The 16745-nt window shown below is 46.9% G+C and overlaps 1 protein-coding gene across 1 annotated transcript in view; it reads right to left on the reverse strand.

Moving 5' to 3' along the window:
• The window catches only part of LOC149328313 (uncharacterized), a 45694-nt gene extending 38830 nt beyond the window's left edge, over window positions 1–6864 (reverse strand). The window contains exons 1-2 of the mRNA XM_089560669.1: window positions 6635–6864; window positions 5345–5409 (exon numbers count right to left, since the gene is read on the reverse strand). Of these exons, the coding sequence (XP_089416795.1) occupies window positions 5345–5409; window positions 6635–6683 (114 nt within the window). The 5' untranslated portion in view covers window positions 6684–6864. The remainder of the gene's footprint in view (window positions 1–5344; window positions 5410–6634) is intronic.
• Window positions 6865–16745: the final 9881 nt, after the last annotated feature.

A 16745-nucleotide genomic window follows, 5' to 3' on the forward strand; every position in this document is an offset into this window, starting at 1 on the left:
CGCTAACATTATCTGAATTCATAAGACGGGAGACGCCAAGGGCTTGGAAAATTACAGACCGATCAGCTTACTGTCCGTTGCCTGCAAGGTGTTTAAAAAGGTAATGGCTAATACTATCAGGAAAACCTTAGATTTCAATCAACGAAACGATCCGGCAGGCTTACTACAGGATACTGGACAATAAACCACATTTACCACATCAATGAGGTGAGAAAGAAATACGCGCAGTAAAGCCACCCCTATACGAGGTATGTTAGAAAAGTATCCGACTTTAATTTTGTTTTTGCAAACACCTGATGGATTTGAAACAAGCACTCTTGCACCAGCCTACCTTCAGCCTTCGTGCGCATGCACAAATTTTTTCCCGCCTGCCGATAGCGTCAGTCGCTGGGACACAGCGTTTGAATGAGGCAGTTCGCAGTGCTCTCGTCGGTTTTTTATTGCAAGGAAAATGGCGGAGCGAGAGGAGCAGCGCTACTACCTCAAATTTTACCAGAAACTTGGCGATAGCCAAGTGGAAACCATTGGAAATGTTCAGACGCCTTTCGGTGATGATGCTATGAGCAGCACACAGATTAAGCAGTGGTGCAACTGGTTTAAAGACGGCCGCACATCTGTGGAGAGAGAGCCATGCTCCGGTCGGCCATCAACATGCCTAAATTACCAGGTAATTGCCGAAGTGAACGCTGTGGTGCTACGGGACTGTTGTGTGACTATCCGAGAAATTGCGGAAGACGTGTACATCAGCAATTTTTCTGCACATTCCATTATCACCGAAGATTTGGCCATGGAGAGAGTTGCGGAAAAATTCGTGCCGAAGCTGCTGACGGTGGAGAAAAAGCAGCTTCGTGTTGAAGTCTCACAGGAGACGCTGGATTCCACAAACAGTTACCCTGACTTCACCGACGCCGTAATCACTAATGACGAGTCTTGGGTGTACGGGTACGACCCGGAAACCAAATCCCAGTCGTCACAGAGGACGCATTCCACGTCACCAAGACCAAAGAAGGCCCGCCAAGTGCGCAGCAATGTCAAAGTGATGCTGACTGCTTTTTTGACTCCCTATGTGTGGCACACCACGAGTAGGCACCCCACAGGATCAAAGAATGACTAAAGAGTACTACAGGGAAGTCCTCCATCGCCTACGTGGTGTTGTGCGGTGCAAGAGACCGGAATTGAGGTCAACAAGAAATTGGCGCATCCCTCGCGGCATTGCTCCTGCACATTCCTCGCATCTGATTCAGACTTTTCTGGCGAAAAACCAGACTCCTGTAGTTCAACAGGCTCCTTACTCTCCTGATATGTCCCCCTACGACTTCTGGCTGTTTCCTGAAATCAAGAGGCCATTGAAAGGAGCGCGATTTCAGAAAAGAAAGGACATTATGGCTGCAACGACAGGGGAGATAAATTCCATTCCGAAAAGGGCCTTTTCGGAATACTTCCAACAATGGCAGCACCGCTGGAAAATGTATATTCAGCCCCAAGGAAACTACTTTGAAGGTTATTAGGTTTCTAAAGCTCCAGTTATGCCAGTTTTTTTTCTTGGGCCAAAGGTCGGATACTTTTCTAAAAGTCCTCGTATATAGCCTTCATTGATTACGAGAAAGCATTTGACAGAGTGGAAGCCTCAGCAGTCGCGGGGCATTGCGGAATCAGGGTGTAGAACAGTCTTGTGGAAATAATGGGAAATATCTATAACAATTGCAAAGCAACCCCAGTTCTCCATAAAATCAGCAATAAAATTCCAACAATGAAGGGTGTCAAGAAGGGAGAGATGATCTCGCTTATGCTTTTCATTGCCTATTTACACGAGGTGTTGCGAGGAGGGGATTGGGACCAGTAGGGGATGAGGATTAATGGAGAATACCTAAGTAACCTGCGATTCACTGATGGCATTGCTTTGGCAAGTCACTCAGGACATGAACTGCAAAATGTGATCATTGAGTTAGACAATCAGACCAAAACGATGTGTCTAAAACTTAACATACACAGAACCAAAGCTATCTTCTACAGTCTCGCAAGGGAACAGCAATGTACAATTGGTAGCGAGGTGCACGAAGTAGTAAGGGAATACGACTACTTAGGGCAGGTAGTGACCGCGGTTCTGAATAGAAAGGGCGAAATAACTAGAAGAATAAGAATGTGGTGGAGCGCATATGGCGAGCTCTCTGACATCATGAATGCCAGTTTACCAATATCTCAGAAGTGAAAAGTATACAACAGCTGTATCCTACCGGTACTCACCTATGGGGCAGAAACGTGGAGGCTAACAAAGAGGGTTCAGCTTAAGTTAAGAACAACGCAGCGAGCTATGGAAAGGAAAATGATAGGTCTAACCTTAAGAGCCCGGAAGCGGACAGAGTAGGTGAGGGAACATACGGTGGCTATTGACATCCGGGTCGAAATCAAGAGGAGAAAATGGGCTTGGGCAGGGCATGTAATGCAAAGGCAAGATATCCGCTAGTCGTTAAGGTTAACGGAGTTAATTACAAGAGAAGGCGAGCGTAGGAGGGGCGCCGAAAAGATAGGTGAGCGCATCAGATTAAGAAGTTTGCGGGGATACGGTGCCGGCATCTGTCAGAGAACAGGGTTAATTGGAGAGACATGGGAGAGGCCTTTGTCCTGCAGTGGACGTAGACCGGCTGATGATGACGATGACTGCCCTTCCCCAGAAAACACTAATAATGCACTGTGTGGCTTGAGCTTCCGTCGCTGCTTTAAGCGATGAGACGTAGCCTCCGCTGAACAGTCAAGCCCGACGCGCACTCTAAACAGAAAAAAATAAATGATAGTAAGCTCTCCTCTAGTACACTGCCGTTTGTGCAAGCAAGAGTGTGCACTAGGGGACAACTTACGCCTTTTTACTGAAGTTCAGGCTGTTAAAAGGACGGATGTTTAGACCGTATGTTACACGAGTGGCGCTTCAACGACTTTCTGGGGCCTCGTTAAATTTCCTCCCTTCGGTCGCACTGCTGTTGTTTGGGGCACTGCCATCGGATTGGGGAACTTCTTTGCCGCGAAGCGCTGATGTTTTGCTACCACTCCCAGAGCGGACCTGTGAGCGTGAAGCTCGTGTCTTACGCATAGGGGAACAACGTCATGCTGGACGTACGGGAAAAGACACGACGCGTGAGCGAGCGGAAGCCCTAAAAAAAAACCCCCGATAGCTCTGCTCTTAGACGGCGGCTGGAGAGTACATTGTCAAAATGAAGGAAAAAAATTTTGACTTCCTCCTGCACAAGTGTTCTCTCCAGTCGCCGGCTATTCGCGCAGCTATCAGCTTCGTTTGAGGAACACATGGCCCAGAGACTTTTGTACTTGACTGTACAAGGCACCTTTGAACACAGATGTGCCATCTGGCTCGGTGGTTCCGTCTCATGCTTACAGTCGGGAATCAGTCTTTCTTTTTTTCTCAGTACACTCTTTTGCACCGCTTACGTGCGGCCATACCTTTCTACATTAGCTATAAAGGGACCATTATGGTTGCGGATGCGTAATGGACAGCGTTGTTCGCGAAAGTACGCAAGGTCTAGATAGGAGCTTCGTAATGCACAAGCGCAGTCACGAACCGCAGTCCTGCCCCGGTGTAAGAGTGGTCCTTCCGTGTCCGCCATCAGGAAAGCACATTTGTCACTGTCGCTGCCACTCAGCTGTATACTTGTTTATTCGCGCTCGAAACATTCTTCATAGTAGTTGTCGTCACTGCTGCCTGGCACTTCGTTCTTACGAGTACTTAAGAGATTCTAAAACGCTATCTTTATTTGTTCGTGTGAGAACGCTCTTGTTTTTTGTTTTTTTTTTGCAGTGCCAGCGGGCTGAAAGATGCGGAATTGAGTAGTCGCAACACTGGCATTCGAATAAAGCACTGCGGATTAGCGGTCATTTTTCCGGTCCTGTGACTATTGCAACCAGGAAGTGCTGATAATTTAGTTTATGGGCCCAACACAAGAATATAAAGCCGCAAAGAGAGGTAAGTGGTAGACTTAAGTAGTTAAATAAATTAGTAAGAATGCTTCAGAGCGTCCTATTAAGGCGCATGATGACATTCTTCAGAACGCAATGATAAAAATGTACACCCGGAAGTGTTCATCTCGTCAGACGAGATTATTCGTGGCCGAAACAAGATGTTTAGCGCGTTTACTTCATAGTGAATGGAAAAAAGACGAGCATTATTTTCGTCCATATAGCGACAGAAGGAGGACGTTCGTTGGAGTCCTTACTAATGCGAAAGTACTATTTCAATCAGCTTGTTTATCATGTTTATATGATGCACGAAATATTTTATGAAAATGCGTATTATAGCAAGAACACAAGTCAAGATGACAGGAAAAGTTAATTTATAGAAATAGATGAGATATTTAAACCGCTTTCTTCAATAGATTGTGACCGAAGCTTCAAAGTACTTTATTTTTTTACCCTTGTATTCAACACATTCTAGATCGGTAGGTTTAGCTCCTATTCTCAGAGGCTCAAAATTGCGGCATGCATTGCGTTCCCCCATGTACTACAGGGGAATTAGTTCTCGCACTAAGGAAACGAAAGCGTGCATCTGTATACACCACATTTGTTAGGCAAAAATTATTTTAGAACGAAATATCTGCTCTTCCCGTTCATCAAGGTCATGCCGGTATGCAAAATGTCTTTGGGAAACAGCAGAGACCAAAATAAAATTAACGAACATTGAAATCAATGAATGAAAATTGAAAATAAAAGTCAAATGAACTAAAATTTGAAAGATTGAAAATAACAAAAAATAAAAGAACAATTCAGAAAACCATAGAAAGAAAAGGAACAAAATAAAATAACAAGGAGTTAAATCAACTTAAAAAAGTAATTAATTGAAGAAAAAAAATGTAATGAGTTGCAGAAAGAATTTCAGAAAACAATGTGTAAAGAATTCCAGTAAGTATTGGAAAAAAGTAGCTTTCGTGCTTCATTATTGTTGGGTAGAATTGCGGCGAGCTTACGCCAATTTTTTTAGCAATACTGATTTTTTTTGGCATGCCCGTCAGCTAAACGTAATAAAAAATTTATAAACATTGAAATAAATCACCAAGTTGGTAAAGAAGAACCATTTCGTTTCGTCATCGAAACGCACTAATTTTGAGCACCACAAAAAAGTCTTCTATATAACATGACGGAAGCCAAAAGCCATCTCAACCATGGAGAAGAGGATATGGCTTCTTTTAATTTGTAGTGTTTCATTAATGGCAGTTTATTAAAAGCAGAAAAAAGCAACCATATGCCGCCGGTGGGATCCGGACCCACAACCTCCGAAAAAATAAAGCATCTAGTATCGAAGACGTCACACAAAAAGCGACTGTAGAATTTGCAGCGAACTCACAGGGATGTATTGGCCTTTGCAGTGGTGCCATGGAGAATACGCGGAACCAGCTGCACAGGAACTGCCTGGTGAAACAGTAGAATGAATCCGGTCGAAGATGTGATAACAATGTTTCGGGTCTCACGCTCCTATGCGTTTGCATATGAGGCCTTGGTATCAGAGCAAATGACATGTGCCGTTCATGCAATACTTATTGTGCTCCTATCAACTCCGAATCATTTTTGTGCGCAGGAAAACTAGCATAGAGGGCCTATTCGTTATACACCTCTGTTATCTGTGAAATAACGCAGGAAGAATACCGCGGGTTAGCAACTTTAGCTAAGTTGGATAATTGCAAGCTGCACTTTTTGAGAGGCCGCATCAGGGCCACTTTTTAAGAGGCACTCAGAATCAGTACGAGGGTGGTTACTCCAGAATTAACCTACTGAGATAAAATACGGAATGATTCTTGTTCTGCCAGCAAGAAAGCATCATTTTGATATGAAATCGTACTCTAGAAGTTAACAAACAAGTTTTCCTCTGGTTATATATCATCAAGATTAACACACATACCTTGTCTGCGGAACAAAGACTTGCCGCATTCACCCCCAAATAACCCTGTTCTAAGCCTGTTGCGGCGAACCTAACCCTTCAGATTTTCTTATCCAATTTCCAGTACGAATATCTGCTGAGCAAATGGGAGGTGCGGCGTTCTAACCCCAGTGCCCCCAGGCACAGTTCACCGGTCATACAATGGCTACAGTCTTTAGCGTGGCCCGGGGCTTGGCTTCTCTGAGTGAACTGCACGCTAATTGGGTCTTTGAACTAATTTGAATACACTAAGAACACCTGCCATGGCGCCCTTCGGCCACAGATGGCCTTGCTCCATAAAGCTTCATCATCATCATCATTGCCAACTACTTAAGAGCTGGGAGTTATAATGAATTAAGGCGATTGGGAGTAGAATAAATACCTCGCAGAAATTCTGTGACTGTGACTAAGATATTCAAGATCTAAAAGTTATAACAATATCCGTGTTGTATCCTTTGTTCATCGGTATTCACGCATAGCAAGCATGTTTGCAGCAAATTCACCAACAAATGGTTCTTTTTATTTTCAACAGAGCAGCGAATTGAGGAAGTCGGTATACATTCATTGCGGAATACATAAAGGGCTATACAGAACCAACCCCATACCCTTATGCAACCCTTCAAATATAGTAGTTAAGGAGATAAATCCGTGATGCGATCTGGTTGTGCTCTCTCCGTAGAAAGCTATGCGTGCGAAAAAAAAAGCAAAAACAGTACTTACCAATCACTCCTGCTAGAACGCACAAGATGGAAGCAGTGATTTTTCTCATTTCCGCTGAACTACGCACCTCTGATACTTTCTGCAACGTTTTCGGAGCTTATACTTGAGACTTCCTCGGCGAGCAGCTGGACCGCAGCAGGTGCATAGAAAAAGGAAAGTTCAATGGGCTCGAGTCGGACATCTGTCGGTAAGGCATAAGTTGTTGCTGCGACGTCCTGTTGTTTATCTTCGGTGGCCGTGCTGGACAATGAAAGGGGAGTGTGGAGGACAACTGGAAAAAGGAAATGGAGCTGAGCTTCGAGTAGGGCATGTTTATTTTTTTTTGCTGCTCTATTTTCAAATATGGACGGAATACGAATGTCGGTCAGCTCCAATCACGTTTATTTTTCTTGCCAGTACTGAATAGCAGTTATGCGAAAGTAGCAATAGGGTCGAGTAGCGCATAACAATTACTCTCAGCTTTCATCGTTTACATGCTCCAGGTGGCAGACAGAACAGTTACTCTATAGCTATAATTGGTTTGGTATTTTTAAAGGAAAGGAAATGGCGCAGTATCTGTCTCACATATCTTGGCGAACGCTTGAACCGCGCCGTAAGAGAAGGGATAAAGGAGGAAATGAGAAAAGAAAGGAAGGAAGAGGTGCCGTAGTAGATGGCGCCGGAATAATTTTGACCACCTGGGGCTCTTTAACGTGCCCTGACGTCGCACAGCACAAGGGGCACTGCGCGATGTGAGTGCACGTTAAAGATCTCCAGGTAGGTCGAAATTATTCCTCAGCCCTCCACTGCGGGACCTCAGTGTACTCTTACAATTTTTATGACCGTCAAAAACAAGTTACTTTAGGCGCAAAATTAGCGCTTATCACTTGCAGGTGGTGACAGCGGCGACGAAGTTTATCAAAGCTACCTTTATAGGAGCGCGAAATTTAAAAAAAAAAACAGAGAACAATTTATTGTGGTTAGGCCAAATGCAAATTACGTGCACTTGCACTTCGGTTTTTTATTCGGTTTCGGGCCGAGGCTCAGCTTTGCAGCTCAGGCAGCTGTCAGACAAAGATCGACGAAGTCGTAGAGGGGGGGGGGGGGGGAGGCTTTTGTGCTTGCGCCCTAAAGCTTTCAAATGAATTACATTTCACCCACAGAATAGCTATACTATTTTTTACTATCTATCAACACCATAAATAAAAAAATAGAAGCACCCCCTTGTGCTCCTTAGTTTTACTCATTGTTGGCTTCTTTCGTAACTAAAGTGCTCCAGATGAACGGTGCGACGCGATAGTGTTAATGGTTTAATATTCAAATACGCAGTAGTAGTCACTCTTTTCTTTGCATTCTAGGTCACTGGCCGTCCTAATTCCATACTTCGCGCAGTGACGCAGTAGTTAGGCGGTCTATGTAGGTAGTTAAGCGGTGTATGCAGGGTTGCCGTATGTAATTTAGAAATCCAAGTTGGCCTTTTGCCCCGGCATTCCTTCGTGGCACCTTTCGCCTGACTGCTGGGGAATGACCATCACCCTAGTCAGCTTCGGTGTCCATCCATCACGTGCCCGCCAGTAACGCCACAACTGAACTGTGCTCAACTGGGGCAGTTTCCGCACTATTCTCCAGGATCTCCCTGCTGAGTCGTCGCCACTGCTTGTTCAACACATACAATGCGCGTAAAACAGGGCTGCAACCTCCACCTGGAGAGGCATCGGTCGACTGATTTCCCATATCAGACCGCTGAACTTGTGGGCTGCGTGCCGACAGGCCGAGCTGGCAGCCTTATTCGATCCAGCACCAGCACAAGCATGTATAAGACTAATCTCAATAACGGTTAAAGCTCGCAGATATCAGCGCTATCTATCACGATGGCAGTGCCATGCGTGGCATGAGCAGTTTTCTACGAAGTCGTCGAATCCATCTCTCTGGCGAACTTTCCGCGCAATGTAGCAAGGTCACCGTCGACCCGACGCAGCTACCACCGCGTGCTTGGCAGCTAACTTGTCTCCAGATGATTTCACCAGAGAAGCGGCGTGGAAGTGTTATCCAAAATATGATGTGTTGTCTCCCCCAGCTACCACTTCTAACTCTGCAGGGATTCCAGCACACTGAGGTAAACTGACATCAGCAGCCGACGCGAATTTATTGCGAGTCCTTTTTCAATGCCTAAGTTGCTTGCAGCGATAGATGAGGCAAAACGGAAGACATATCGGCCGGTCAGGATGCCATTCCATGTGTACAAGAACATGAGTTGTGCTGTCCTCTCTCGGTTTCTTGACGCCATTAACAAAGTATGCTAAACGGCTCTGTACCTGAGACCTGCAAAATGGCCACTGTGATACCAATTTCAAAACCATGGAAGCTACCGACGGACCTTGTGAACTTCCGGCCTGTTTCCCTTACGTCAACGCTGTGCAAGCTGATAGAGAAAGTGTTAAGCACACGACTGTCGAGGTGGCTGGAGCAGCAAGATTTCTGTCACCCAGCCCAAATTGGTTCCCGTACATTCATTGGTACTGAAGATGATCCGGCTGTCTTGGAATCGCAAGTTCTATCAGTCCGCAGCCACAGCGTACGTACCGTTCTGGCCATGAATATCGAAAAGGCTTACGATAACATAAGTCGTGCCGCAATTTTGCACTCTATTGTTATGCGGCATTTCGCTCCTCAAGTACGCAGTTTCATTAAATCCTTCCTTGAAGGCAGAATATTTGCCATGTGCCTGAGTAGTGAATCCATAGGATTTTTCGTACCTGTTCGCGGTGCTCCCCAGGGCTTGGTACTGCCACCAACGCAGTTTAATGTTGCCTTCATTCCCCTTGTAATGACGCTTACATGATGTCCCGTACGTTAAATTTTTACTGTACACTGATATCAGGGTGTGGAGCACTCACCATGACCTGCTTACTCAAGCGGTGGCCCCACAGCCAGCCTTAGATATAAATGCCAGCTGTGCTATGTCTCTCAGCCTACAGCTTTCCGTGAACAAAACTACGTTCACGTTAGTAGCCAACTGCTGGGGATGCCATAAACTCGCTGCCACGCCAGTGCGTCTCCAGCTATCTGGAACCGCACTTCAAGAATGTTTGACGTTAAAAATTCATCAGTCCGGAACGGGTACTGCCTGGCTATCTGTGACTAAAAAGCAGGCGATGCAGACTTTGGGCCTAATCATACGTATTGCTCCCAAAACTGGAGCCGCTCGCTCCCATGTCGCGCGACGTTTGGTGAGAGCGGTTTTGCTACCGCGCCTCATTTACCAAGCAGAGTTCCAACACTTACCCAAGGCTCAGTGGGATCGTTTGGAAGCTGTCTATCGAGAGGATATGAGAACTATCACTTGACTTCCTCGCATCACACCGATCGTGGCACTTCAAGAGAATGCTCAGCTTAACACACTTGATGAGCTGATGCAGCAGCGGCGTAATCCTCGTAGCCTTAAGGTGGCCCTTCTGTACTCACCGCGAGCACTCCGGGCTTATGCTTCATCACACACCATACTTTGGCCGCCACCCTTAGTTGTTCCTCCATGGGAGTTAGTCCAGTTGAGCGAGAAAAAACCTACCGATCTTCGTTGACCAACCTCATCTTATGCGGCGTTGTCCCGGCGCCGGTGAATCGCGGAACAAGATACCCACCTACACCGTGGCTGGCTCAGTCATTATATATGTAGAGGCTAGCATCCAGGCCTGTGAAACAACAACTGCAGTTTACTGTTCTTGCAAGCCTACACTTGACAAGACGGCCAGGTTTCAATTTGCAAAGCTGCCTCCTTCTTTCTTTGCGGAGCTGGTCGGTAGAAGACGCGCTTTGTTCTATAGCCGCCGTTGCCTTGCTTCCTACAGCCCACATTTTCATCCGCAACGACGCCCTTCAAGCAGCACGTCTACTCCAACGTATCCCTCGCAGCCCAGAAATCTGCCAGAATATACAACGTCTGGCGGCTCGTATCCCGCAAGCCATTCGAACTGAGTGGGTCCCACGTGGCCGGCTGAGTTTACGAAGCTTTGCAGACTACAACGCGATTGGCGACCCTACTCTCATCAGTGCCTGGGTTCCTCAGCATGGATGATGCTACCCTCCTTTAAACAAGAACGGAACAACTCCGGCGCCGCGCACGTGCTCTCGTCCCTCTGTGTGCGATTACCCGCCCTTTGTTGCCTTACCCGTGCAGAGGTGGTTGTGCTTCGGAGGATCCGGGTCGGGGTTGCCCTCACTCCTGCCGTCATTTGGACGTGGTCCCACTTTTTCCACTTATATCACCGCCCAGTGTTCCCTGTCTGCAACTCGCGAAATACTGAAGCTGATATTTACCGTATTTGCCCTGCGCTGAAGCCAACAAGAATTCGTCACCTGGCAGGGGTGGGTTCCCCGCTGAACAACCCGTCCTCATATATTGCTTGGACGCAGGGGCCACATCACCGCTCCCTTCTTCCTTTCATTAGATTCGCCTATCTTTTCTCCTTCATTTAACACCCATTCTTTTTTTTCTATCTTCGCAATTCCCTTTATGTCCTGAGGTAATAAATAACGTTATAAATTAAGCGATGCGTCACTGCCTTGAGATTGCAGTTGCTGCCTCTGGTGGGGCTTGTGAGGCCCGCAGGTTGCAATTCCGGAGCAAGCCCTCACGACCAGTCAATAATTTAATGGCCACCTGTTACGGTGGGAAGGTTGTGATGACGTCACAACGCCACACAGCCTAGATGCCAGCTGCCATCTAGGAGGTACTACCGAGGTGGCAGGTTGCTCCCAACTTGCTGCACACACACACGGGCCTCTCAGACAAAGGCCAAACAACTGAGTGGAAGCTCTAGCGCTAACTTAGCAAAACTAGCTAAATAAGCATGACAGAGGGCAGCGCCGAGTCTAGCCAATCATGCCATGTCATTATGGGACATGTCTGAAGAGGGGAATAATCGGGGACCTCCAGCTTGATTCTGACGCGGACGCTCCCTTTAGTTGAATGATGAGTCAGGCTGCAGGTGCCGGCGGGCGCCGAATTTTAGTACACAGACCCTGCGGCGACAGTGGTGATGCTTTCTCTTTTGTTTACGCAAAAATTCGCTGTGGCTTAGCTTGGTTAAGCCCGGTAATTGCGAAAGCAATATCCGTACATACGCCATGGTTCAGCTGGTAGTGTAGCTGGTGGTGGTGCTTGTGGTTAGACTTGTGGTGATGCATCGGTTATACTACCCAATCCAATCAAAAACAATCCAATCACATCCATTCCAATCCAATCCAATCAAACCCAATCCAATGTAATCTACTCTAATCCAATGTAATATAATGTAATCTAATCTAATCGAACCCAATCCAGTCCAATCCAATCCAATCTAATGTAATCCAATCTAATCCAACTGATGCAATCAAAGTCAAATGAAGGTCAATGGTGGTCACCGCCGCGGCACGATCGTGGTCACCCTGGAAAGTGCAAGTAGTATTGCTTTCGCAATAAAAAAAAAAGGTACGCTGACCAGGAGCTACGGAGGCCACGGACACAATTTCGTGACCGCTCGTGCTAATATTTGTGTAGGGAGAGGACTAATTCTCCAGTCTCCCCTTTACGGAACGGCGGCGACAAATGGGAAGGAGCCAACTGGTTCCCCGGAGCACTGTGGTCCGGCGACAGTGAACCTTTTGGGAAAAGCGAACTTCTTTTCTCTGTACAAATTCACGACGGCGGCGGCCGCATACTGTTGACGTGGAGCATTGGTGTGGTCCGAAGAGTGATCACTTTACAAGTGGTGCTTCAAGATGACAATGGTCGACGCCGGCCACAGCGAGGCTTGCTTCACCTGATTAAGAATGTCAGTTACCACCAGAAGTGCTGCATAACGGTGGTCTCCGCACCAGCGCTACCGCAAGCTCTTCGAGAGGGCACCGGTCACGCCTACTGCTGTGGGTGGTTTGGGAAGACCACGAGCGACCACCTGGTTGGCCACTAATGAAGTGGCTATATTCCATATTGGGAAGCCGGGTGCCGGGCACAGCAAATCGTATAAAACCAGCCGGATGTCAAGATGTCACAAGAGTTGTGGGGCTGCTTTAATGAGGTAAAATAAACCGTATGGTCTTCTTCAGCACCTTCCGCGCTTCGCTAGTCCGTCTGCGACCGCTCCGTTCCTAATCTGAATACGTCCACGCAACATGGGTCACTCGCATAGCAACACAGTTGAGTAGTGGCCGCGAGGGTGAAGTCCTCTGGAAAATGTATTAGCGCGTAGGCTGGTGCTAAACAGAAGGTGAGCTTACGGGGATAGCCTATCAGTCTTTAAGTGACAGACCTCAGAAGTGGTTTGCCCTTTACCCTGTCCACCTCCTTTACCTCACTTGGTGCCTAGCCACCCTTTCAAAATAGTTGCTGCTGCCCTTGAGGCATGATGGCGCTTACTCACCTGGGGATTGCTGTGACCAGACGGTGACTACCAGTTTTTGTTTGAAGGACTGAGTGCAGGAGTAATCAGATAACATCATTCTTTCTCACAGTTCTATTGCGTTTCGTCTTTACTACCTTGTCGTCATGTCACTTCACACTGCTACGTGAGCAACATCAAGCCAAAGCCAACAGCATGCTGTTTAACATATAGTGTCAAGCTTGGTCAGTGCGTGAAACTAGATACATGCGGGTCGGTGGAAGTTTGCATTGCTTTTTAGTGCAAGAACGCTATTCCAGACGTATACCAACGCTAAGCAAAATTGCTTTCTTGTGCACTGTCTCCTGCAACTCCAAGGCAAGAATGTTGTTGTGCCCTGTGCTTCGAGCAAACCCGAGCTTAACTGAGGACGAGTTATTCGGGTAAGCTTGGGTTAGCACGGAGGAACAATCACGCAAACTGCAGCCAACGGAAGAAAGCTCGAGTAAGTTCTGTAGAGCGTCGCGCCAGCCGTAGCCAATGGGAGGAGGACGTCGCACCAACTAGGTCACTAACTTTTGTGGCTTCATCACAACGTGAGAACCGGATTGCCAGCAAACTGACCACTATGGCAGGCAGCAGTTACATTAAATACGGCATGAGAGGTTGTTCGGCAAGAGCAGCAAGGGTCGCACAATCCCTACCGACGGCTGTGACAGAAACAGCCACCTTCCAGAACAGTGGCGCTACGCTTAACCGCTGATCCACGGGGCTGGCAGTGGTATATGAGGACTTGTCGCTATCTGTGAATGTTAAGTAGAGTGACCAAGTCTGCATATACGGGCATTCACTCAATAAAGCACTTCAGGTGAAGCTCAAGTGTCTCCTACTTTCGCAAGTGCACTTGATTGCGCTACGTGAAATCTACGTTAAACACCTATCACTTCTGACAGCGTGATAGCGGCAATACTCGAGCCTCTTTCCTCGTAGCAGAAGTGCGCCCACTTTACAGTCAAGATAGGCTGCGGCCACCTGCGTCAGTATTGTCGAGGGTGCCGCTTCCGGGCTGGGGCGGACAGCAATTTTTTGCTCGCCGGTGAAACTGAGGGTTTTCAGCTGCAACACAGTACTGTACAATAAGTGATTGTAAAAAAAAAGAAGAAAAAATTTGCAGTGGCTTAGCTCTGGTTAAGCCTGGATATACAAGCGAAAAGCTGCAGTTATGCTTGGTTTGACGTTATGGCTGTCGCAGTCCGCGCACAATGCACTGGGAGCACCCCGATAACGGTGTAGGCAAGGGCGTTATATAGCCTTCCTTGCGCATGTGTAGTAACTGTGGTAAACACGCGACTGCAACGAAAAATCAAACGGTAGCAAGGAGGCGAGCGCGCAGTAGTAGCGGCGGTGAGGAGGCGGCGCACATGAGCACTAGCGCGCGGCTGCGCCGGAAGGTCAGGCGGCGGAGCCGCGGCGGCGGTTGCGGCGGCGGCCGCTCAGGCCACCTGCGTCTCTTCTGTGACGTCACTCGGTTCTGCGCTTGCACAGCTGTGGCTAATTCTGATCACGGAGCATACGCCAGACCCGGTGTTTACTGGCCTAGTGAAGCTTTTTGCTTCAAAAAATACCACCTGATAATAGCATAGAAGCAGAGAATGACAAACACAACGCTGAACTAGCAAGTGAAATTTTAGCAAGATAGGCGTTTGCGCTCAAGTTTTGCACATAGATGGCACTTGCCGGTTTTTTATGTGACATTTAGGAGGGGCGCTTGCCTAATTGTGTTGGAATTATTGTGAAGTTGGAACGGATTCCACGTTGCCCGACGAATAAAAGACGCTTTCGGAAAAGCAGTGTCTGTTGCCCCATATCTGGCTTTCGGAGAGTTAAAGAGCACCGTAAGTTACTTGTTTTGCATTCGCTGCTTTGGTCATTCCGCCGCCGACGGCAAAAGCGTCTGTTTTCGGTCATGTATGGTCGAATTCAGTGGGCATTTCAGATTAATTGAAATCAAATGATGGAAGCACCCTATTAAAACGTACTGTTTTTCAGAACTACTGCTAAATACCACATCTGCGAAGTTTGAAAGTGAACCTGGCAGCTGTTTTGCAGTGAGAAACATTTTAGTAGCCAGTCTTAGCGACGTCGCAGGAGCCAGACGGTCACAGCGCTTGTCAAGTCGGGTTCATGAAAGGTTTAATCACTTTTCACCAATAAGTAATCTCTATTGGCCGCCGCGGTGGCTCAGCGGCTATGGTGCTCGGCTGCTGACCCAAAAGACGCGGGTTCGATCCCGGCCGCGGCGGCTAGAATTTCTTTGGAGGAGAAATTCTAGAGGCCCGTGTACTGTGCGATGTCAGTGCACGTTAAAGAACCCCAGGTGGTCGAAATTTCCGGAGCCCTTCACTACGGCGTCTCTCATAGCCTTAGTCGCTTTGGGACGTTAAACCCCATAAACCAAACCAAACCAAACCAATCTCTATTGACCAATAAATGAGAACCCTTTTTGGTGCAGCCATATGATTGGTTGCCTCACGCACGTGTGACCACATACCATATATGACAATGTAGTACGCTTTATCATGGTCACATGTGGCCGGATCACGCTGCGCAGCATTGCCAGGCTATTTAGGTGCCACGAAATGGTCTTTGGAGATAGAGAGGAAGAGCTACGACGGACGCTTGTTGAGTCATCGGTCATCCAACCAAGAAACACATCACCACAATTCATTGTGAAATAGCACGCACAACAAAAACGAAACTAAAAATATAGAAGAGGAGGAAACAGTAGTGTTAGCAACTGACGCGAAATTGTAAAAAGTGACAAATATGAATGAACGAAGATTTGCTCAACAACGTAATCTGCTATTACCGAAGGCCAAGACTAACTACGCAAATCAAGCTGTGCACTTTTTCGGGGGCTTCTGTATAGAATTCATTGCCATCAGAAATCGAATCGCACCATAATCTGCACTGATTTCCTCACTCATTAACTACTTGCTCATTTTTTTACTATGATTTCCTCCACCGACTATTGTATTTTCTGTGGCGTTTTTTTTCCCCTGTGGACGTTGCTTGTGCATTTTGAACTTTTAATATGTTCTTTTTCTTGCCGCCACCATTACATTTTAACTTTCCAGTTTTTCGATCCTGAATGCTTTTATTTGTCTGCCCCGTAAGTTAACACTTAACTAATGCATTTTCTCATAGGAGGTCCCCCGAATTGTATTTACTTCGGGACACAACTATCAAATCCTGATATCTATGTATTGACAAAAAGAAAATACGGAAGAACAGCGAAAGGCGTCGATAAGCTATTATAACGTGCGTATCGCCGGTTTTCAGTCTTTTCTTTTTATGATCTGTCGTTTATCTCAAGCAACCAGCCTTATCATGTTTAGTTTTGTTTTTTTCTGGTGATGGATGCCGAAAGCACAGCGCATGTTTAGAGAAGGGAATCGTTTACCGATTTCGCGTCAGCTGCTATACGCTCCTGTACCCTTCTTTCCTATACTTTGTGTTCCTTGTTTTTAGTAGGGGCTGTTTCCCGATGAATTATTACGAACTGGCCCAACGTTCGACATTGCATATCCACAAGCTAACGGGACGCGATGACTAACATTTGTTCTGCATATACCACGCTTGTTTTAGTGACAGTACTCATTTTGCACGGGGGGGGGGGGGGGGGCATTAAACGCTTTTTCCGCTTTTATGGCGACCCAGTGACAGTCCTGCCCAAGTTTTCTGGAGATGAAAAAAACTACTTGCACAGCAAT

Source organism: Amblyomma mixtum, chromosome 9 (assembly GCF_055824585.1).
Source record: "Amblyomma mixtum isolate Tamu chromosome 9, ASM5582458v1, whole genome shotgun sequence".
In the NCBI taxonomy this organism is placed as follows: Eukaryota; Metazoa; Arthropoda; class Arachnida; order Ixodida; family Ixodidae; genus Amblyomma; species Amblyomma mixtum.